At 43.5% G+C, this 24,302-nt stretch overlaps 2 protein-coding genes and 1 pseudogene across 3 annotated transcripts in view; 2 read left to right on the top strand and 1 right to left on the bottom strand.

The window, feature by feature from the left end:
* Window positions 1–24,302, top strand: part of LOC308515735 (protein argonaute-1) — a 34,862-nt gene that overhangs the window by 7,508 nt on the left and 3,052 nt on the right. Inside the window, exons 10-17 of the mRNA XM_081086304.1 lie at window positions 4,275–4,459; window positions 14,120–14,279; window positions 14,465–14,555; window positions 15,658–15,852; window positions 17,775–17,909; window positions 18,524–18,625; window positions 18,926–19,125; window positions 19,432–19,917. Coding sequence (XP_080942430.1) covers window positions 4,275–4,459; window positions 14,120–14,279; window positions 14,465–14,555; window positions 15,658–15,852; window positions 17,775–17,909; window positions 18,524–18,625; window positions 18,926–19,125; window positions 19,432–19,540 — 1,177 coding nt within the window. The 3' untranslated portion in view covers window positions 19,541–19,917. The remainder of the gene's footprint in view (window positions 1–4,274; window positions 4,460–14,119; window positions 14,280–14,464; window positions 14,556–15,657; window positions 15,853–17,774; window positions 17,910–18,523; window positions 18,626–18,925; window positions 19,126–19,431; window positions 19,918–24,302) is intronic.
* LOC308516948 (ubiquitin-ribosomal protein eL40 fusion protein-like) lies at window positions 2,442–2,831 on the bottom strand (annotated as a pseudogene). Its single transcript has one exon. The product of its transcript is annotated as a ubiquitin-ribosomal protein eL40 fusion protein-like (transcript).
* Window positions 19,679–24,302, top strand: part of LOC308515733 (protein argonaute-3) — a 126,804-nt gene continuing 122,180 nt past the window's right edge. The window contains exon 1 of the mRNA XM_081086302.1: window positions 19,679–19,917. The gene's annotated coding sequence lies outside the window, so the exon portion shown is untranslated. The remainder of the gene's footprint in view (window positions 19,918–24,302) is intronic.

Below are 24,302 nucleotides of genomic sequence, written 5' to 3'. Positions count from 1 at the left end.
GTATCCTGAATTAGATGAACATGAGTTGTAAAGGTCTCTGCATGAATAGACAGCAATGACAAAAGTGATACAGCCAAATGGTTTAAAGAAACAAGTAAGGGGAGTAAGTCTTGAGTGAGTGAATGAGTAAAGTGGAAGAAATCAATGACTCTTCCCTTGCAGTCTTTTTTAAAAGACAACTTTATTGGGATGTATTTCAAATATCACAAAAGTCACTCATTTAAAGTGTAAAATTTGGTATTTCCTGCCGTTTTTGAAGTGATAGTTTCTTAATTCTATGGATCTGGGATGGGGTCAGTGTACTCCGAGGCTGAGGAAGAGTTGGAAGTGACCACTTTGGACAGGTATGAGAATAATAGAGATATGTGCCCTGGTGGGATCAGCTGACCTTGGGGTTTTCATAAGAATTATTTTAAGCAGCCCCTGATGAATGTGGGGACTCCAGCTGCTCTACTCTCCCTTCTCCCTTTTCCCCTAACGGTACCCAACTACTACCAATACAATTATAGTTTCTTTTTAGCCCCATTTAAGCCAGGCTTCTTCTAGCCTTGGCTTAGCATTGGAGGGCTGGCTGGTCCTTAGCAATATTAGAAAGGCTCCCAGCTCTCTGCCTTCATGCCTTTGTGTCATCTTGTTGATAGCTTTATTCTCCATGTGCTTCTCTGTTATTCCCATGTCTTTCCCTTGTCCCATTATTTTGACAATCAGTCTATAGGGTCAACCCTTAGAATTTTTCTTTCAGTTAAAGAAGTCCTATACTTCAGCCATATATCACTTTTAGCATAGGATTTCAAGACCTTTCCCATTCTAAACTTCTAACATTTTGTGGCCAGCAGCACTGAACATAATATCCCAAATGACCTGGTAGTAGGGAGAAGATTGGGACTACCACTTTTCTTGAAGTAAAGGCATACTATTAATGGAATCTACTAACACATTGGTTATTTTAGTTGCAGTTGGTTATTGCAATTTTAGTTATTGCAGTTGAATATAACGGAAGAGAAATGGAAAAAATACTGTTAACAGTTCATCAGAGCCCTGGCTCTTATTTACATGAAAAAATGGTTAGGTTATATTTCTTTATTCTAAGATTTATTTTGAAATATTAAAATATACATAGAATTATATGGCAGACACCCATATATTCATCATCCCAAGTTTTATCTTTTTTTTTAAGTAGATAAAATATTAGAGGTAAATTTTAGATTTCCTTTATATCCTCCAACCTGGTCCCATTCCTCCCTTCGGATGCAGCTACTCTCATGAATTATTGTAATCTTTCTATCCAATTTATACATTTTAAATACCTATATGATATAAATGATTTTATCTTTTTTTAAAATATATTTTTATTGATTTCAGAGAGGAAGGGAAAGGGAGATAGAGATAGAAACATCAATGATGAGAGAGAACCATTGATCGGCTGCCTCCTGCACGCTCCCCACTGAGGATCGAGCCCACAACCCGAGCACATGCCCCCGACTGGAATCAAACCCAGGACCCTCCAGTCTGCAGGCCAACGTTCTATTCACTGAGCCAAACCAGCCAGAGTGATATAAATGATTTTAAGTTTTACATAGCAGTATTATACAGTATTTGTCTTTCTTTTTTTTTTCTATTTATTTATTTTTATTGCTTAAAGTATTACAAAGGGTATTATATATGTGTCCTTTTTTTCCCCCCGTCCTTGACAATCCTCTGGCCTCCCCTACCTCCCAGTGTCTTATGTCCATTGGTTATGCTTGTATGCATGCATACAAGTCCTTCGGTTGATCTCTTACCCCCCTCCCTCCTGCCCTGTCTTTCTTTCTTTTTTTTTTTTTTAACAAAATATGTGAAAAATACTTATTTTCTCACTATGTAGGTTTTTTAATCATATTGACATTTATACATTATATAATAGCATCCTCTAAACAAGGGGTGGGGAACCTTTTTCCTTCGAAGAGCATTTGGATATTTATAACAACATTCACGGTCCAGCCAATTGATGTTTAGCAACTTAAAAATTAGCCCTCTTTGTTCAAATTAAAACAAGGTTCCAACAGCCCTGGCAAGTGTGGCTCAGTTGGTTGGGCGTCGTCCCATACACCGAAAGGTTGCCACTTAAAATTAGCAACTTAAAAATTAGCCTGCTCTATTTGGTCAAATATCTCACCGTAATGCCTTGACAGAGCCACACCAAATTATTTCGCAGGCCTTATACGGCCCACCCCTGCTCTAAACAATTTGCTTTTTTCTCTATTTGTACCTTATTACTTTTGATCTAAATGCAGGAGTCTCACAAATTAAATTTCCTGCTGTTCATTTCAGTCTGTAATTATATTTATGTAGCTTTTTTTTTTTGTTGCTCCAGTCAACAAAAGAGAAACTATTGAGGCCCCAGCATCATAGGGTTCAGGTAGAAGGCTGCCCTGTGGACCCAAGGAGTTGGTGGAGGGGCCTTATTCAACTTTCTTCTTGGGGCGCAGGTTGTTGGTGTGACCGCACTTCTTCTTGCTGCAGTTGACAACACGGGGGTGCAGGCGGGCATAACACTTGTGGCAGATCATCTTGTCGCAATTGTACTTTTGCATGAGCTGGCAGAGGGAGGGTTCGGTGATGCCACCCTTCAGACGAAGAACCAAGTGCAGGGTGGACTCTTTCTGAATATTTTAGTCTGAGAGAGTGCGGCCATCCTCTAGCTGTTTGCCCGCAAAAATCAGATGCTGCTGGTCAGGTGGGATGCTCTCCTTGTCTTGGATTTTAGCTTTGACATTCTCAATGGTGTCACTGGGCTCAATCTCAAGGGTGATGGACTTGCCAGTCAAGGTCTTCACAAAGATCTGCATCTCTGCATCTGCTGGGGAGACTGTTCCTCTGCCTCATTTGTAGCGTAATTTTTAAAATCTATTGCATGTGTAACCTTTCTTCCAGCTTTACCTCCCTTTCCCAGGGTAAAGCCCTAAAACCAAAAGAAAGAGGCTTGTTTAATCTTTCTCAACCACAAAGAACAGGAGGGGAAGAGATAGCTCATTTTTACTGAGCATCCTCCTATGTTCCAATCACTATTGAAACCTTATTATATTTATTTTTAAATATATTTTAACTAGTGACCCGGTGCACAGATTCGTGCACATTGAAAGAAAATTAATTAGAAGGTGCCCAGTGGGGCAGAACTGGGCAAGATGGGCCAGACAAACCCCAGAGCCAACCTCCCGCAGTCCCTCCCTGGTGTCTGCGTAGTGAACGAGGGCCCTCCAGCAGGTGGGGTCCCTCGGCCTGGCCTGTGAGGATTGGGCAAAACCGGCTCTCCAACATCCCCCAAGGGGTCCTGGTGTGCAAGAGGGCATTCTGCAAAGTTGCTGTCGTACAGGGTGTGGAACGCAAACGCAAGGGTGCAGTAAACCAGATTTGGGGCCAACAGTGCCCCAGCAACAACATAACCCACAGCCGAAGGTGAAATCACATGGCTTTGCAAGGAATCCGGCTCCCTCCTCTCTGGTTTCAGGGTGTGTCACCTGAGAACCACTGCTGCAGAGTCACTGCAGCTCAGTAGCTCCTGCATTGAGCATCTGTCCCCTGGTGGTCAGTGCACATCATAGCGACCAGTCAGATGGTTGGATACTTAGCATATTAGCCTTTTATATTATATATATGTATGTATGTATATATATATATGTGTGTGTGTGTGTATATATATATATATATATATATATATACATATATATATACTTATTTATTTATTTATTTATTTATTTTTAGAGTGAGAAGAAAGGAGAGGGGAGAGAGCTAAACATTGATGTGAGAGTGAAACATCAATTGGCTGCCTCCTGCATGCCCCCTACCAGGGATCAACTGCAACTGGACATGTACTCTGACTGGGAATCAAACTGGCAACTTTTCAGTGTATGGGATGATGCCCAACCAACTGAGCCACACTGGCCAGGGCTGTTGGAACCTTATTTTAATTTGAGCAAAGAGGACATTTGCCTATTGCTATGCACTTATAACAGCACAGGAATAACTGCTTTAATGGGACTTGGCGAGGACACTGAGAATTCCCACAGGTCCTTTGGGCTCCCTCAGCTTTCTGCTTGTACCATTGAACACATAGCAGGCTCTATCTTGTCTTATTGAAATATAAATGTTTTAGACACTAGCTGTGATCATGTCTCATTTATTGCAGAATCTCTCAGTGCCTGTCATAGTGATAAGAACCTAAGATGGAAGCATTTGATCAAAGGTTTTAAAATGGGACTTAACTGCCTCCTGTCATGACCATATTTGTCCTGCAGAAACTTCACAGACCAGCTGCGGAAAATTTCCAAGGATGCAGGGATGCCCATCCAGGGCCAGCCTTGCTTCTGCAAATATGCGCAGGGGGCAGACAGCGTGGAGCCCATGTTCCGGCATCTCAAGAACACGTACTCTGGACTACAGCTCATTATTGTCATCCTGCCAGGGAAGACGCCAGTGTATGGTACAGTGCTCTTAGAACCATGATAACGATGATAGACCTGTTCTCATGATAGTTCCCTGGAAGCTCCAAGGCAGGATTCAGTGTGGATTCTTGGCTCTAGCCAGAGCTGAGCTGTTCCTTAATGTCACTGCTCCCCTTACAGGAGAAATACCAGCTTGTATGAGCCATTGAGTCATCCCAGATCCTGCTTACCTGCTCACACTCCTTTCCAGTAACATTTATTGAAGTCCTCTGTGTGTTGGTCTTTATGCCAGGCTAGCTGGGCCAGATACAGAGATGGGTGGGTCCAGATTCCTGTTCTTAGAAGAGTATTGTCTGTTAGGATATAGTGCAGCACACCCAAGCAGAATGTGTGGTGGTTCTATTATTGCCTGGGAATTACTGGAACTTTTGGAGAAGCTTTTTCTTTCTCCCTTTCTTCTCTTTTAAGAATAGGAATGATTATATACATCTTTGGCTCAGTACTTTTACTCCATTTTTTCTGTCTACTTCTGCTTCAAATGAAGAGGTATCTCTCTTCTTACCTTACTCAACTTGTGTGTGCTTTTGTTCCTATGCCATTCTGCTACCTCTGGCACCTCATACCCTTTAAGCCTCCCACATCTTCAGATTTCCCATCCTAGAGCACTTTACCACAATCCACTATTTCGTTTATCTTTTGTCATCCTATTTTCATAATCAAACTTTTTGTTGTTGTTAATCCTCACCTGGGCTACTTTTTCCATTGATTTTTTTTTTTGAGAGAGAGTGGTAGGGAGGGAGGATGGGGGGGGAGAGAGGGAGAGGGAGAGGGAGAGGGAGAGGGAGAAGGAGAGAGAGAGGAGGAGAGAGAGAGAGAGAGAGAGAGAGAGAGAGAGAGAGAGAGAGAGAGAAAGAGAAATATCAATGTGAGAGAGACACATTGGTTAGTTGCCTCTCACACACAACCCAACTGGGCCTGGGGATTGAACTTGCAACCTAGGTTCGTGCCCTTGACTGGGAATCACACCTGTGGCTTTTTGGTGCATGGGTGGACATTCTGTATCACTGAGCCACACTGGTGAGAGCTTAATCATACTTTTGAATGAGTACACCTAATTCTTCACCAGCCATTTATACTTTGCCTCTTTCATCTGTTTTACTTCTACCTTTCTCTTAAACCTTTTCTGCAAAGGGTCACCTGTAATCTTTCTCCGTTCTTTTTTTTTTTTTCCTAGATATTTTCTCCTGTCTCTTCTTACTTATTTTTGTCATTATCAGGAGTGCCTGGTTATTCTCCAGATTTTTGTACTCGCTACCTTCCCTTTCTGTTTACATTCTAGTGAAATTCTCATGCATTCAGTTGCTTCAGTCATCACTTATTATGTTACTAGGGGCCCAGTGCACAAATTTGTGCACCTTGAAAGGAACTGTGGGCCACAAGGCTGGAGTGGGCACAGGGATGGTTCTCGGCCCATCCTCCGTGCCCCCGCCCAGCCCCTCCCACTGCGACCCCTGGTCCCCTGTCTGCCGGGAGTCCCGGTCCTGCTGCCACTGCTCCCATGCGCTGACTGTGCCAGCCCCGCTCGCACCCGCTGATGGCGCAGAGCGATTAGGGCTGGTGCCAGCAGTGGGTGCAAGCGTGGCTGGCACCATCAGCCAGTGCAAGCCGCAGCTGCTGCCCCGATCGCTCCTCAGGAACGGGGTGGGGGGGTGGGGGTGGTGGAGGAGAGATCCTTGGGAGTGATTGGGGCTGGCAGCTGCCGCTCGCATCCACTGATGGTGCTGAGCGATCAGGGCTGGCAGCGGGTGCGAGTGGCGGCTACTGGCCTGGATCACCCCTCAGGAGCAGGGGGATGTGGAGAAGTCCTGAAGAGCGATCAGGGCTGGAAGCCACTGCTCTCACCCGCTGATGGCGTTGAGTGATCAGGGCCGGTGCCAGGCGCTGGCAGCAAGTGCAAGTGGCGGCTTCGGCGCCAGCAGCAGGTGCAAGCACCAGGCAGGACCTTGGTGCTTGGGAGCAAAGAATTTTCAGTTACCACCAGAGGCTTGCCCCGATGACAGTGACTGGCACTCTGCCTTGGTCTGGCGCCCCTGCTCACCTGCTCCACCATCCCACCAAGGCCGATGCCCGCCATGTTCCATGCGCACCCCCGGTTGGTCAGCACACGTCATAGCGACCAGTTCGGTTGTTCCGCCGTTAGGTCTATTTGCATATTAGAGTTTTATATATAGAGATAATGTATTATTAAAATCTTGATCTAACTCTTGATCTCTCTGCCTCTCCCATCTGTCCCTTTGACCTCTCTCCATTATTTTATCAAGATTTTATTTATGACTTACTTTCCTAGATCCTGAACACTTTGGCGATGAAAGGAAATACAGTCTCTGCCTGTACAAAATGTTTTGGTGGGCCATCTCTTTAGTAGCTTGTCTTCTCTGTCTACAAGTAAGCCTTTTTCTTTACCTTTCACTTCTGTGTTTGGCATCACAATTGCTCTGGATACCTTCATCCAGACTTTGGAGTCAGTCTGTCTTCTCCTTGCTTCAGCTCCACTTGTTCTTTTTCACAGTTTTAAGATATATTTCCTGCTCTCCACCCATACTTTTCAACTTAGTTCTAACATTTCTTCTTAAATCTTTCCAGATTATGTTATTGGATGAGACATTTTGTAGCTGTACTCCCCCAAAAATTTCATTGGTCCCCATTCACAAAATAAAAGATTTTCAGAGCCCTGATCTTAGTTTAACCTTTTCAGCTTTTTCTTGTACTTTTCCCATTGCCACATATACAGGAAAGACCACATGTCCTGGAATTAGATAGAACTAGATTTTAATTCTGGCTATCCTAGTTTACTGGCTTAAGCAAATTAATTAACCTTTCTGAGTCTCATGGATTAATTATATAAAAAGCAGCCTCTAACACAATGCCTGCCACATAGTAGATCAAAAATGTCAAACTCGCAGCCCACAACAAATATTTTTGTGGCCCAGCCAATATAATCGTATGTAAGAAATATTTTAATAAAAATTTCATAACTTAATTTTTACAATATCCTCTTATAAATAATTAATAATGAACTACAATGTTCGCTAATGACTAATTACTATAACCGTGTTGCATTCATTTTCCTTACTCGCCTTACCCAGTGGCTCTCAACCTTCTGGCCCTTTAAATACAGTTCCTCATGTTGTGACCCAACTATAAAATTATTTTCGTTGCTACTTCATAACTGTAATGTTGCTACTGTTATGAATCATAATGTAAATATCTGATATGCAGGATAGTCTTAGGCGACCCCTGTGAAAGGGTCGTTCAACCGCCAAAGGGGTCACGACCCACAGGTTGAGAACCATTGCCTTACACACAGGCGCACCATTTCTCTCCACTAATACTACTAGTGAATATTTTAGCAGCCGATTGCCACGTCTTTAGTTTTGGACTGACTTGTTTGGTATGTGCAACAGGAAATATTTCACTTTTGGAGAACAAGAAAAATAGGTTTATTTGCGTTATGCTTATTAATTTGTGCAGATATTCAGTGGTAAGTTAATGTTTAAGAAAAAATATTAATTTTCATTAAAATGTTCTATTACACTATGTTAACGATTACTCACTTACTTTAGCCCTTTGTATTCAGCATGTCTATCGAAATAAACCTATGTTTCAATGAAAATTGAAACTTTTGTTTTTTTGTGGCCACATAAACTTAAACCTTGTTTATTTGGCCTGTGTTAGCCTTTGAGCTTGACATGCTTGTAGTAGATATTCTAAATGCTCATTCCTTGTCTGCACTTTCCAATATCTGGTTTTGCTCACATCATTTTCCTCTGCCTAAAATATCTACTTTTTATCCTCCACCTTACCCTTAAAATTCTCTCCATCTTTCAAGTCCCAGTTTAAATGTACTTAATTCTCGAAGCCTTTTCTTGTCATCCCACCTGGCAGATGATCAGGTTGTTGATCAATTACTACTGTGCTTGATATTATTTTGAGTATGGACTAGATCTGATTCTGCTTTGAAATCTTTCCTCTGAATATGTACACCTAAGGTAGAGCCTTTCACTAACGTAATACCCAGTAATTATTGTGGAGGGAAGTTGGTTGACCGATCCATGTCCCTTTTGGGCCTTATATTAGTGATCCTTGGGTGGAAAATAAAAATACTTTTTAGGAGAACTGCCTGAGTAGTTATCCATGTTTCTGGTTCCCTCCATAAAGGGAGAACCCAATGGCTTGTCTGGGGTGTATATAGTGCATCATGATCGCAAAAGCAATGCTTAGAGAATTTTCCCTTCTCTGGGGTCAGTAATGTTATACCTTTCTACAGTCTTATACCTTTATTAGGGCTTTGGGTTTCTTCCACTTAAATGCTGTTCCTTGATTACACCACTTAGTCAGTGAGGCTGTCTGCCTAGGAATTCAGCCAGCAGATAAGAGGAGCAGACAGATTGTTCTAAAGACCCTTCACCTTCCTTTCTGGAGGCCAAGTGAATGGAATTCTTTCTGTGATGTTCAATGTAAGTCCATTTGCATTACCCTGAGAGTATAGACAGACTATGTGATATTTGTTCAATTTTGATCTACCATACTTTGTCCTACCCTTAGTATTTTTAATTCTTTTCTCCTCACTAATTGATACTATTGTAATTTTTTTAATGTGAACTTTTTATTGAAGTATAATATGCATATAGAAATCTTATTTTCACAAAGTGTTATAGCAATGTAAACAGTACCTAATTTGGTCTGGCAGCAGAGCATTACCACAATCCTAGGCACTCAGTCACTACAACTCCCCATCAATGCTAACCACTGTCGTTTTGGTTGCTAACACTTTAAATTACTTTTGCCTGTCTTTGAGCTTTATATAAATGGAATGACTTTTATTTGTGTCAGGTTTGTTCACGCAACATGTTTGTGAGATTCATACATGTTTATTAAAATTTTCCATCATATGAATATAACACAATCTATATAAAAGCCCAGCGACCGAACAGTGGGACAACAGGTCGACCAGTCACTATGATGCGCATTGACCACCAGGGGGCAGATGTTCGATGCAGGAACTGCCCCCTGGTGGTCAGTGTGCTCCCACAGTGGGAGCGCCGCTTGGCTAACCAGGATGAGTGGCTGCTCCTGGATGAGTGGCTGCTCCTGGATGAGTGGCTGCCCCCCGCAACGAGCTGATACCTGCAGGCCATGCCCCCACCAGTGCACGAATCCGTACACCGGGCCTCTAGTTTACATATATTTATCCAGTATACTGTTAATGGACATATTTGTGTTTCTAGTTTTTACTATCCTATATAATAAAAGGGTAATATGCAAATTGACCCTAACAGCAGAACGTCTGGGAATGACTGGTCACTATGATGCTCAGTGCAGGAGCTGCCCCCTGGTGGTCAGTGCCCTCCCACAGGGGGAGCTCTGCTCAGCCACAAGCCATGCTAATGGCTGCCAGCACAGCGGTGGTGGTGGGAGCCTCTCCTGTCTCTTCAGCAGCGCTAAGGATGTCCGACTGCAGCTTAGGCCTGCTCCCCGCTGGCAGGTGGACATCCCCCGAGGGGTCCCAGACTGTGAGAGGGCACAGGCCGGGCTGAGGGGCCCCCTCCCCCGAGTGCACAAATTTTTGTGCACCAGGCCTTTAGTTATAAATAATGCTTCAGTGAACATTCTTGTACATTTCCTTTGGATATATATATATATATACATACACATACACACACACACCCATTTCTACTGGGTGTATTTCTAGGAGGGATTTTAAGTATATAAATTTACATTTTCCACCAGGAGTGTATGAGAGTTCTAGATACTTCTTTACCCAACTTCGTATTGCCTTTTTTTTTTTTAATATATTTTATTGATTTTTTACAGAGAGGAAGGGAGAGAGATAGAGAGTTAGAAACATCGATGAGAGATAAACATCGATCAGCTGCCTCCTGCACACCTCCAACTGGGGATGTGCCCGCAAGCAAGGTACATGCCCTTGACCGGAATCAAACCTGGGACCTTTCAGTCCTCAGGCCGACACTATCCACTGAGCCAAACCGGTTAGGGCTTGGCTTTTTAAAAAAATATATTTTTATTGATTTCACAGAGAGGAAGGGAGATGGAGAGAGAGAATGAAACATCAATGATGGGAATCATTGAGCAGCTGCCTCCTGCACGCCCCCACTGGGGATCAAGCCTGCAACCCGGGCATGTGCCCTTACCAGAATTGAACCCGGGACCCTTTAGTCTGCAGCTACACTCTATCCACTGAGCCAAACTGGCTAGGGCCTTGGTATTGGCTTTTTCATTTTAGCCATTCTTGTGGGTATTTGGTGATAATGTGTTGTGCTTTTAATTTGGTTTATCTGATGAGTGAGTGGTAAGGTTGAGCATCTTTTTGATGTCTATTGGCTGTTTCACTAGCATCTTTTGTAAAGCATACTCAAGACTTTTCCTTTTTTTAAATTGACAACTACCTTTTTCTTATTGATTTTAAGTGTTATAATTCTTTTCTTGAATATGCACATCTTCTCTGCTATGTGGCTTGCCTTTTTACTTACTTTTTTTCCTTTAGAGAGGAAAGGAGGGGGGAGAGAGAGGGAGAAACATCAATCAGTTGCCTCTTGTACCCACCCCAATCAAGATGGAACCTGCAATCTAGATATGTCCCCTGACTGGGAATGGAACTCACCACCCTTCAGTGCACAGAATGGCACTCCAAGCAACTGAGCCACACCGTCCAGGGCTCCTTTTTATTTTTAAAGTGTCTTTTTGTTGAATAGAAATTTTAATTTTTAGTGTAGTCCAATTTATCAATATTTTTCCTTAATGGCTAGTACTTTCTGTGTCCTATTTAAGAAATCCAAAGGTCATGAAGATACTAATTTGTGGTTTTTTTAATTTGTTTTTTTTTAACCTTTCATATTTAGAACTGGTCTATCTCTGTTGCTTTCTCTGTCCCCTGTCAGTTGTTCCTCTGCTGGTGCAAAGCCTGGAATCTCAGCTTCCTGCTCATACCTAGAATCAGCAAATGTACCCAAGATATAAGAAGATAGCTCACCTCTGTAAGATTTCCTCTCTGGAGTTTTAGTCCCTCCAGTTCTTATTGGTACCTTTGTGCTGCCTTCAAAAAGATGATTTCTATATTTTATATGGCTTTTCTGAATGTTTCCTGTTGAAGCACAGGCATACCACTAACTACTGCATCTCTCTTGGAAGTGGAAATGATCCCGTTGGCTTTTTAAACATGCTCAAGTCTCTCCCAGTGAAAATATGCCAGACCCTTCATTGATCCTACATCTCCTTCTTAGTACTTCAGATCACCAAAATAGTTTTTTTTTCTCTGTACACTAATTTTTTGTCTTTATAACACTAAATCCAAAGGACATTTCTCGTCCTGATTTTACCTGATCTCTTAGCAGCATTTGGCTTCATTGAACACTTGCTTCTGCTTGAAATGCTATCTCTTCCTTTTGCATTCATGATACAATTATCTTGATCGTCCTCCTAGTTCTTGGATTTTCCTCCTTTACAAAAAAAAAGTCTTTTACAGACTCATCTTCTGTTCTGCAAATATTGGGAGTTCCTGAAGATTTAGGTCTAAGCTCTCTTTTTATTCTTTTATCTTCCTTGATAATCCCATCAAGATCATGCCTTTGCTTACTGTCTTTACCTAAGTATCTCACAGATATTCATCTCCATTTGACTGCTCTTCAGATATATATATATATACTAGAGGCCTGGTGCACAAAAATTTGTGCACTCGGAGGGGGGGGGTCCCTCAGCCCAGCCTGTGCCCTCTCGCAGTCTGGGTCCCATCAGGGGATGACCACCTGCTGGCGTAGGCCTGCTCCCCGGGAGATTGGGCCTAAGCTGGCAATCAGACATCCCTCTGGCAGCCCGGCAGCCCTCGGGGGATGTCCACTTGCCAGCGGGGAGTAGACCTACGCTGCAGTCAGACATCCTTAGTGCTGCTGAGGAGGCAGGAGGGGCTCCCACCACCACTGCTGTACTGGCAGCCATCAGCGTGGCTTGTGGCTGAGCAGAGCTCCCCCATGTGGGAGCGCACTGAACACCAGAGGGCAGCTCCTGCATTGAGAGTCTGCCCCCTGGTGGTCAGTGTGTGTCATAGTGACCAGTCATTCCCAGTCTTTCTGCTGTTAAGGTCAGTTTGCATATTACCCTTTTACTATATAGGATAGAGGCCTGGTTGCACGGGTGGGGGATGGCTGGTTTGCCTTGAAGGGTGTCCCAGATCAGGGTGGGGGTCCCGCTTGGGTACCTGGCCAGCCTGGGTGAGGGGCTGATGGCTGTTTGCAGCTGGTCACACCCCCTTCAGGGTAGGGGTCCCCACTAGGGTGCCTGGCCAGTCTGGGTGAGGGGCTGAGGGCTGTTTTTAGGCTGGCCGGTGACTGAAGCTCCCAGCCTCTCCTTTTTTTCTTTTCTTTTTTTTATTCTGGGGTTTATTTACCTTCTATAATTGAAACTTTGTTGCTGTCACTGGAGCTAAGAGCCAGATCCAGCTCTGTGGCCACGGCCGGCTCAAAGCAGGTATCTGGGGTTTGTTTAGCTTCTGTAATTGAAACTGTTGCTTTCGGAGCTCAGCCGGGCCGTGGCAGGCGGGGAACCTTGGCTTCCTCCATCACTGGAGCAAGCAAGCCTTCTGCTTGCTTCAGCTGTGTGGCTTCCAGCTGCCATCTTTGTTGGTGGTTAATTTGCATATCGCCCTGATTAGCCAATGGGAAGTATAGCGAAGGTACGGTCAATTACCCTTTTTGTCTTTTATTAGATAGGATATATATATATATATATATATATATATATATATATAAATTGATTTTTTTACAGAGAGGAAGCGAGAGGGATAGAGAGAGTTAGAAACATCTATGAGAGAGATACATCGATCAGCTGCCTCCTGCACACCTGCTACTAGGGATGTGCCCGCAACCAAGGTACATGCCCTTGACCAGAATTGAACCTGGGACCCTTCCGTCCACAGGCTGACTCTCTATCCACTGAGCCAAACCAGCTAGGGCTACTCTTCAGCTTTTAACTACTATACCCAATTGCCTAGTTAGTATCCTTACTGGGATGACCAAAGAGCACTTCAAACTCAAAATGTTTAAAAAAGAGTTTATGATATATCTATTCTAATACAAAAGCAAGAAACACAGAAGTTATCCATAAACATTCTTTTCCCTTATTCACATATGTAGCCTCTCTTGACTTTATTTGCTTCTCTCAGTCTTAATAACTGTCTTCTTAATATAAGCTACTCTCATTTCTTCCCTATGTCAGTCCCTTTGCTCTCCTTCATAGTTACTTTGGCCTTTTGTTTCTCAGACATAAAATTCTATCTCCTATCAGAGTGCATTTTGGCATCCTATTTCCTCTGCCTGGATTGCTCTCTCTCAAACTCGCCCTCTTTTCCAAATCCTTTTGTACTTTTTAGTTCAGTCAATACTTAGGCCTTTTCTGGCTGGGTTATTACTCCCTATTATATACTGTCATAGCTCCATTAAGTTTTTTGTTGTAGCATTTATCATTGTTGTACTTTTCATGATATTTAAAATTAATCACTAGGTAGTAAGCACTATAAGAGTAGGGATCCTGTGTGTTTCTGGTCACCACTGTGGTCCCTGCCTGGATTCAGTAGGCATTCATTAAGTATTTGTGAATGCACTAATCAGTTTTCTCCCTGCTCATAGCTGAGGTGAAACGTGTTGGAGACACACTTTTGGGAATGGCTACACAGTGTGTGCAAGTGAAGAACGTGGTGAAGACCTCACCTCAAACTCTGTCCAACCTCTGCCTGAAGATCAATGTCAAACTTGGTGGCATAAACAACATCCTAGTCCCACATCAGCGGTATGAACTCTGTTGTCCATCTGCCCTTGTCATGCAAGGTACCATTCTGGAAATTGATGAAAAGATAGGGTCCTGGCCAGGCAGAGCGAGTCAGGCATAAGGAAGAAAGGACCAAAGTGGGTGCTAGGTGGTGCCAGGAAGAGATGATCTATCTCCTCATCATTTGTTTTCTCTTCCTTGTTCAGCTCTGCAGTCTTTCAACAGCCAGTGATATTCCTGGGAGCAGATGTTACACACCCCCCAGCAGGGGATGGGAAAAAACCGTCTATCACAGCAGTGAGTGACACTCCAGCTTCCTCATAAGGTTTTCCTCTTAGCTTTGAGTTTCCAAGGCTACATATGGTTTCCTTTCCTTAGCTTGGGCGCTAGACCTTCATAATTCTTTTTTCCTTCCAGCTGATCATCCCCATTAATAATTTCCTTGGTATCTTCATAAAATTGATTGTATGATGTGTGTGTTTTTTACAGTGAGGGTAATGAGAATGTAGGTTGTGACCAGAGACTTGGACCAGTGTCTGTCAATACTGCCCTATGTTCAAGTTTTTTTTCTCTCTCTCTCCATGCCTACTTTTGGGATATGGTGGTGACCATATCTCTTCTCAGAAATCCCTTTTAAGGGATTTACTTAGTTGCTGAGACTGTCATTTCCTCTTCCCATCCCTACCCCTGATCCACTTAAGTACGTTAGTTAACTCTAATTAGTTAACTCTAATCCCTCTCTTGACTTCTGTTCCCTGTCCTCTAGGGGTTTCTGAATTGCTAGAGAGATCAGCTCTTTTCCCCCCACTTCTCTTTCCTCAACCCTTATGTTTCTCTAGGCAGACTAGGCTTATCTCAGTAAATGCAGGAAAACCCTATACTATGCTTTTCCCTATTTTCCTTGTGGCCATGTATCCTAGGCTCTGGCCACTGTCCCCTTTGAAAATTATGTTACTCACCATTTTTACCATTGTTCTGGGGTAGATTAGCACTTGAATGAAAAAAGGATAAACTTGTGGCTAGATGAGGTTATTCTTTAAGCTAGTAATGCCAAACCTTCACATTCCCCTCTTCAAGGGGTAGGGAAATAAAACTTATCAAGCACCTTCTGTGGGCTAGGCCCTGTCCAAGGGTGCTCTATATGTACTATAACAGCACTGCAAACAGGTGGTGTTCTATACTTATCTCCATTTGAGAGGAGGAAAGAAAAGATCAGATGGATTAAGTAACTTCTGCATGTGTGGTAGAACAGAGATTGAAATCAGGACTCAATTGAATCCAAAACCCTACTTGTTTGATAGCATGATTGTTTTGCTGAGAAGCATTTGTCCAAACCCACAGCCTGACAGTGTTGGTGGGTGGAGGTTCTAGGGGCTTATCCTGCCTCTTTGATTAACAGGTGGTAGGCAGTATGGATGCCCACCCCAGCCGTTATTGTGCCACTGTGCGGGTGCAGCGACCTCGGCAGGAGATCATTGAAGACTTATCGTACATGGTGCGTGAGCTGCTGATCCAGTTCTACAAGTCCACCCGCTTCAAGCCTACTCGTATCATCTTCTACCGAGATGGGGTTCCTGAAGGCCAGCTCCCTCAGGTAGGGCCCACAGTAGTTAGAAAAACTTCATATTGAGGCCAGAGGGCCTAATGGTAGCAGAGAGTACTGCTAGCTTTTCTAAGCTCTTGGTACTTGGAAGGTTGCTAAATGGAAAAGATTCAGAGCAGATATCACAACAGAGAAGTGGCAAGTACAAGCATCTGTAGACCTGTCTTCTTGTAACAGAAGACCCTCAGTGCCTATTAGTAGTTGGTTCATGTTGAAGACTGATGCTTTAGACCAGTGGTTCTCAAACATGAGTCAAGATCATTGGGAGGACTTGTTGAAACATTTAACAGGGCTTACCCTTAAAATTTCTGACATAGAGCCCTAACTGGTTTGAAGGGTCTCAGGTTCGATTCCCACAAGGGCTTGTACCTTAGTTCCTTAGTTGTAGGCTCTATCCCTGGTCCTGGCCAGGGCACATACGGGAGGCAACCAGTTGATATTTCTCTCTGTCTCTCCTCCTTCCTTTCACACTCTCTTAAAAAAAAAAAAAAATCAATGGGAAAAATATCCTCAGGTGAGGATTAACAACAAAAAAAAAAGAAGAATTTCCAATTGAGTCTAGGATTGGGCCCTAGAATTTGAAATACTATTAAGTCTGTAGATGGTGCTGCTTGTCTGGAGGCCACTGCTATTGACCTTTCTTCATAATGTTCCTCTTATTCTTTTTGCCTGCCAAGCTTTCATATTCTGTTGTTTAAACTTGTATACTGAACTAGTCTCCTTGACTACAATTTAATAGTAATATATAACTGCCATTTATTGGGTACCTTCTGTGTACCCTAAACTGTGCCAACCACTTCATATGTATTCTATTTAATGCTGTAATTACAGTAGTCCTATGAAATAATAATTATTCCATTTGACAGATGAGAAAACTAGGGCTTGGAAATGTTAAATGATTTCTTCATTGTCACCCAAGCTACTAAGTGGTGGAACTGGGATTTAGACAAATTGGTCTGATTCCAAAGTCCATGCTATTAACCATTGTGCTCAATTTCTTCCAAGGCATCCAGTGTTTCCTAAAATACCAGATATATTTATCATATCACTTCTCTGTTCAGAAATGTCTAGTTCATATAGCCTTGGGTTAAAACTCAAACTTCTTTGCAAAGCAATCAGCAGTTATTAAGCTCCTATTGGGTTTTCTATGCATTTACTTAATTACCTGTTTTAGTCATCACAACAGCTTTGTAAGGCTGGTCTTATTAGTAATTTTAGTAGGTGCGGAGAAAATGAGACTAAGAGGGATTACGTAACCTGCTTAAGGAAATACAACGAGATAAAACTTGGTTTTAAATCTAATTCTAATTGATTATAAATTCTACACACTTCTACCATACAGTTTTGACTCCCTATACCTGTTATCCAAGGCCATAAGGTAACTATTACCTATGGTTATTTACCTGTGTCTGCTTTTTTAGCTAGTTCATTATTTTATAATCCTGCTTCTTTGTAGGACAAAATTCATCCCCTCCCTCTGCACCCGTCTCTGAACTCTGTGTCTGCTCTTCTCTGGTGGTACCAACCTTGTCTGCTTGTGGAGGTCACAGGGGTACTCCCATTATTCTCCTGATCCTGAAATTGATCTTACTTCGGGCATTATAATTTTAGTGATTTCTCTGTGAACTTTGGTTCTGTGTCTTGATTTTAGGTCTCTTTTTACATAGGAACCAGGTAAGTGCTCTCTACTGATGCCAAGCTTCCTAGCCCAGGTTTTATGGCAACAAATTCGTGAATTGCATATAAGGCTGATTTTGGTAGAAAGGACCCATCAGCTCTAATGGTTGGGTATCAGCTTATAAAGGGAGACTGAGCAAAAAGCCATATTATAAGTGTCAACCCTTAGTTCACAAAGATGTGTGAACTGAAGAGGAGCTGGATGTTCTTTGTCTATCTCCACACCCTGTGCCTAGATCCTCCACTATGAGCTGCTGGCCATTCGTGATGCCTGCATCAAACTGGAAAAGGACTACCAGCCTGGGATCACTTATATTGTGGTGCAGAAACGCCATCACACCCGCCTTTTTTGTGCTGACAAGAATGAGCGAGTGAGTGAGGGATTGAGAAAGCCAACCATACCCTCATCCATCCTGTCTCCCTTCTCTTAATATGAAAGAAGCCCTTGAGATAAAGTCTGGGGATTTAACCCTTGGCCTGTTCATCCTCTTCGGCCCCTTTCCTCCCTCGAGCTCTTGTGGTCCTTCCTCTACCACCTCCTTCCCTTTGTTTCCCCTTTTCCCCCTCCTTCCTTATACTTCCTCTCCCTCCTCCTAGCTCCCTGGCCTATAGACCCCATATGTAGACCAGCTCCCAGAGAAGGGAAAGGGAACTACCATTTATTGAACTTCTCCTATGTGCCAGACACTGTACAAGGCGTCTTCCTCACAGCAGCCCTGTGAGGTAGGTACTATTATTATCTCCAGTTTAACCTTAGAAAGGTTAAATGACTTGCTAAGATCACACAGTAATAAATGATGAAACTAGTTCTTAAACACATTTATGTGTGACTTTAGAACCCATTATTTCAAGACCCAATGTCCTTTGGGAACCACAACTTCTGCTTCACTCTTGGTGTTCTGGTGGAGTCAGAGTAGAATTGAGTTGGGGCCCTAGTTAAGGCTAGGCAGGTCTTGGGATCTTGGTTGTCTTTGTCTCTATGCAGATTGGGAAGAGTGGTAACATCCCAGCTGGGACCACTGTGGATACCAACATCACGCATCCATTTGAGTTTGACTTCTATCTGTGCAGCCACGCAGGCATTCAGGTAGCTGGGCTATGTCCTGGGGTTTCCAATGAGTCGAAAATTAGTTGATTATTACCACTGCCTCTAGAATATATGTCATCACTGACTGACATTCAAATCATGATTGTTCTCTTAATAAGCCCTCAGTGTACTTGACCAGAAATACACTTTGAATATCTTGGCAAATTATAGGTGACTTTGTGTTTGCCTATTCATGGGTGGGTCTTCCAGCCTAGCCATAATCTTAACAGTGATCCTATTCCTTATCATCAGCCATCCCCTTTGCCCAATCTGGCACCCCTTACCTTCCTATCTTCCCAGGGCACCAGTCGACCATCCCATTACTATGTCCTTTGGGATGACAACCGTTTCACAGCAGATGAGCTCCAGATCTTGACATACCAGCTATGCCACACTTATGTACGATGCACACGCTCTGTCTCTATCCCAGCACCTGCCTACTATGCCCGCCTGGTGGCTTTCCGGGCACGATATCATCTAGTGGACAAGGAGCATGACAGGTAAGGCCTGGGATCAGGCTGGTTTCCTGTTTACCTCATCCTTTGTGTACCAGACCTTCCCAACTTTCCTTGGGTAGAAGGAAATGGGTTTTGTTCAATTTGGTGTCTCTGTGTTCACCTGCCAAATCTGGGTTGGATTTTCTTTTTTTCTTAAGCTGGTATGGGAATTGGCATTCTGGCTTGGATTTTCTTTTTTTCTTAAGCTGGTATGGGAATTGGCATTCTGGGTTGGATTTTCTTTTTTTCTTAAGGTGGTATGGGAATTGGCATTACCAGGAAGGACTTCTTTCATTTTTTTCTTTTCAGTGGAGAGGGGAGCCACATATCAGGGCAGAGCAATGGGCGGGACCCCCAGGCCCTGGCCAAAGCCGTGCAGGTTCACCAGGATACTCTGCGCACCATGTACTTCGCTTGAAGGCAGAACGCTGTTACCTCACTGGATAGAAGAAAGTTTTCCAAGCCCCAAGAGCTATGCCACCCAAATCCAGAGGAATTAGGGAGGAGGGAGGTGGGGTAGAGAGGAGTGCAGAAGGCCTTGTTTCCTTCTACAAATGGGACAAAAGGGTGGGGAACAGGGCCAGTAAGCCAGACCACCAGCCAGAAATTGCTGATATTCACCTCATACCCTTCACCCCATCTTGTCACATCTGACCCTGACCCCACTGGACCAAGACGGGCAGCACCAGTGCCCACCATACACACAGGTGTCTCACGTGACTCACAGTGCTAAAGACTCATGCCTGACAGCTTGTTAAGGTCGGCTCGGCTCTACATTCCTGTGGACAAAAGCTGGTAGGTTTGGGTTTGATACTTTAGATGGGAAAGTGAGGGGCTTGAAAAAGTGGGTGGGAGGAGGGAAGGATTTTTTAGGAGCCTTAATCAGAAAAGGTCTAGATTTGTTTAAGAAGGAAAACGAAACCAGACCCAGATCAATATTTTAGGATACAAGATGTTTTAATGGGTTAAGAATCCAGTTTGTAGGAGGATTTTTTAATGCTAATGATTTTGGTTGCTCCTCCCGCTGCTGCCACCCCCCCTTTCCCTATTCCTTTCTTTCCAATTTTCCTACCCTACCTTACACCTCCCTGACAGACATCCAGCCCCGAATAAGACTTAAGGCACTATGGCACTTAGCTCTGAAGTGACACAACCCTGTCTTCCTTCCGCCTGCTGGTGGGTAACCAGTGCCTTCCCTGTAACGGTAATGCTGCAGAACTGCAACCTTTTGTACCTTTCTTTGGGGGGATGGGGTAGGGTGGGACAGGAGGTAAATGGGGAAGAAATACTCCTAACCCAACAAGCCTCCAGCCAGAGCGCCAACTATTTTGCATTTAAAGCAATTGACTTCCATATTCATTGAGCTTTTAAAAATATTATAACCTCAAGATGGTTAAAATCCATTGACATTTGCACTTTCAGACCTGACAAGTCTATGGAGCTGCTGAGATGACTGGCTATGCCTCCTTTCTTCCCTGTCCTACCCTGACCCTCCCACCTGCCTGGGTCTGGAGTTACTTACATAGTTTTTTCTCACTCTTGGCTTCTTCTCCCCCAATGGTCAAGTCTCTTATGTTTCAATATTTTTAAATTGGGGTGTCTTATAACAAACGATCCTTAGGTCTAAAATAAGAAAAAAGAGCAAAAACTAAATGCTATTTTTATACCATAACTTGAGTTTATTGCCAAAATCTTGATATCCTTCCAATGCCCAATGAGTTTACATCCCAGAAACATTGAGCCATTAAAAAGAACAATGTACCTGACTTGTTCTTTGGCCTGGCTAAGTAAGGGTGGTTGTCTCCCCAATGTGGGGCTCAGGCTTCATCTTTCCGCTGTGCAGAAAATACCTTTTTCTTGCTACAGGCTCCCTCCTCTGCACTGCCCTCTGCCCTGGACTCTTTTCTGCAAGTGCATCTTCCTCTCCCTCTGGATTGTCCTCTGACACTTTGGCTCATCCCAGATTCCAGTGTGTCCTGTGAATAGTCTGGGGGATTTTGCTGCTCCCTTTTGCTTCTGTTTACACAAATGAATTTTTACTGGTTTCCCACTAGGGCATGTGAGTGGGTGGCATGGGCTTTTTTTTTTTCCTCCCTGCATAGAGATGGGGTTTGGCTGGCTTGTAAAATTGGAAAAGTAGGGGGTTGTAGCTTGGTGCCTGCTGGCCTTGAGGCAAGGCCCCCTCTTTCCTTGACTGTTCATTTTCTCCTTTCCCACTGCTTGGGATGAGAACGTGCAGCTTTGGTGTGGAAATTCCTTTTTTTAAGGAGCTTGGGCTTGGGTTTGCCCCAATCTGGTGATAAAGCCATGACACTTTAGACCTAGCTCAGGCTTGGAGGCCAGCTGGAGGAAGGCCAGTGTGAATCTGGGCCTGTGCAGTGAGAGCTACCATTTCCCCTCCCCAACAGCCCTAATACAGACCCAGATTTCCTATGCAAAACAGTCTCTCCCAGGTTCCATTCTGGTTGGCTACTTTGTTCAATGACTTCACAAAACGTAGCACAAACATTGATTATAGAGGAAGGTATCAGGACTGTTGAGTAACTCCTCCTTTACTTTCCTACTGGCTATGGCATTGGGTGCCCCATGGGAACCCAGCTGAAGAACAGAATGGAGGGTTCTGGGAGGAGTTAGTTCACTGGACAGCCTACATTCCTTACACAAGTGCCTAAAGAGAGTGATGCCAACACTCCATCTGCCCTGTCCATCGCCTTCATATACTGTCTACTTCATGTTCAGTCACCCTTAGAGGAGGGGAGCTCTCTTTGAACATTGGGCTCTGCATGTTCTCTTCTTGGGTGCATTTTGGGGCTAGGATCAGGGCACTATTCCTGGAGGTTCCAGTCATTCACCAGCATTTGCAAATATCCACGGGGAGCTGGTGGTAGCCACCTACTCTCGGCCACAAGTTTGTGTTCTTTCCTTTTTCTCTTTGCCTCACTCTTTCCAGTTGGGTTTGGAGCTGGGGCTTGAAATGCATTTTTTAGCCCTTTGGCATTGCACATACCACTCAAGAAATAAAAGCAAGAGCAGCAGCTTGGGCAATGGCAAGAAAATGACTTTTTGCTTTGACTTTTTTTTTTTTAAATCTTTGAGACTTGAAAAATATCCTTGACTTTGAGGATTATTCTTGTTTGAAAGGTAGTGCATGCAGATTGCGAACTGGTGTTGGCAACAAGCTTTGGCTTTCTTGGATTTGGTTTAGGTAGTGTGACTCACTTAAGCTCTGATGAAGCGTGGGATGACCCCAGCCTCATCTTTTAGACAAGTCTCTTGCTCCCTTTATTCCAATCTTTATCTTGCTTTTCCTATTCTCTCTTTCCCTGGCTTCCTTTTCTTTCCTTTTTTTTTTTTTTTTTTCTATTTAGTCAGCTTGCTTGCTGATCTGCTTTCCTGATGATGAATTCTCTGCATGACTATAATGACCCCTCTGTTAGCTGACAAGGTCAAGCTTATTAGCTCCTTGGCTACAGAAAACCAAGAATCTGTTCCCCAAGCCCAGTGATGTCCTCTTTGGGCTGGACTGCCCTCAAGCTTACACTAGGTCTGAGCAGCAGGCCTGCCCAAATGGTATGAAATCAGAGGCTTCTGGCAACTTCCACACCTGTCCACTCCTTGGACTTGATTTCCCTTATTGCTTTTCCTAGATATTATTCCATTTTTCTCTACCTGGGGCTTCTCTATTCTAAGGACTTGTTAGGATTGAGCTACTTGGGTATCCAGGGTTGAGGGTCAGGGGATGGACATAGAGGAAAAAGAGAGTGGTGGGAAGAGAATGGAGAGAATTTGGATAAAAGGTGGGAAAGTAGAGCACTACTCATTTATCATTTTTCCAGTCCAGCCTGACCGATTGAGAGTTGAGGTGCTATTACTGGTCTTTGGAGATAAGCCTGGGCTCTTGTTGCTGGGTATTTAGGCTTAGAATAATGCCGAACAAGAAGGTACATAAAGTCGTAAAACCTCCCTAAAAAGCTCCTGGTTCCCACTTAGTAGATAGCTGCTCTTTGGCTAAGCAACAGTGTTCTTGGAGTTTTCCTTTTCTTGTCCAGAATTCTGTAAATGAGACTCAGTACTCAAGATGGGCAGCCAAGGAAACACTTCTTAGCTGGCCCCTGGACTATCTGCAAGGCAGATCGGGCAGTGTTTTAGACCTTGCATCGTGTGTAACAAAAGATGGAAGGAAGTTCTTTCTCCTTCAGGGTAGAAAGTCATCTCAAACTAGCCAAAATGCAATTTTGGAGACTACATTGGAGGAAGCTGTTTTTATTTATATTTATTGGGCCTAGGCCAATCCAGGACGGTAGCTGGGATGCCTTCCTTTTTAAAGTCTGATCGTGGCAGGGATATGCAGGGCACTCTTTTCTATTTGGCCTTCTAAGCAGATTGGGGAGAAGGGATGCTCTGGTTTTCTCTTTCCCCCATTTATTAGGACTTGCCTTCTCCCTGAGCAGGGAGAGGCTAGATTGGTGCTCTCCTCTTATTCTACTCCTACTGACTTAGAACCTCTGGCTGCTGTTTGGGAGCCCAAGAAAGGGAGCGGAGGGAATGGTTCAAATCAAACAAACAAAAATCAGAATAAGATGGGGAAAGCAGATTTCCTACTTTAAAAAGGAATATAAACTCTCCAAGGATTGTGCAAGTAAAGACAATATATCTAATGCACCATGTCCCCTGGTGTAGTAGCAATAAGGAAAAATGAAATGACTTTCCTATGAACACAGTCCAACCTGAATGGTGTGTGATGTTGGCACTTAGCAGCCATCTGGTGGGCATGTGTGACTACTCTGGGTTCCACTTTAGTTTCTGAACTTTTATTCTTCTCAAGTCCAGCATGGATAGGGAAATGTCCCTGGAGCCCCGCAGCTGTGTACTTGTTTGCGTTTGTTTCCCTTTGAGACTTGTGTTTGTGTCCTGCTTTGAGCTGTACCTTGTCCAGTCTATTGTAAAATTATCCCAGCAGCTGTAATGTACAGTTCCTTCTAAACCAAGCAACAGCAGCAGCACAATTCTGTGTTTTATAAAAACAACAGTGGCTTCTGTTTCTAAAGTGCGGTCTCTTTCTTTTTTCCTATCAGCAAAGCAAACTGTTGGAATTAATTACATCTCTGATAGATTTTAGGTTAGAAAAATAGATTTTTACAAGAGCAGAACCATTGCTTCTAAAGGAGGAAAAGTGGGTA

Source organism: Myotis nattereri, assembly GCF_964212035.1.
Source record: "Myotis nattereri genome assembly, chromosome: 3".
Taxonomy (NCBI): Eukaryota; Metazoa; Chordata; class Mammalia; order Chiroptera; family Vespertilionidae; genus Myotis; species Myotis nattereri.
The sequence above is the reverse complement of the archived record's forward strand: the minus strand, read 5'-3'. Positions and strand labels throughout refer to the sequence as shown.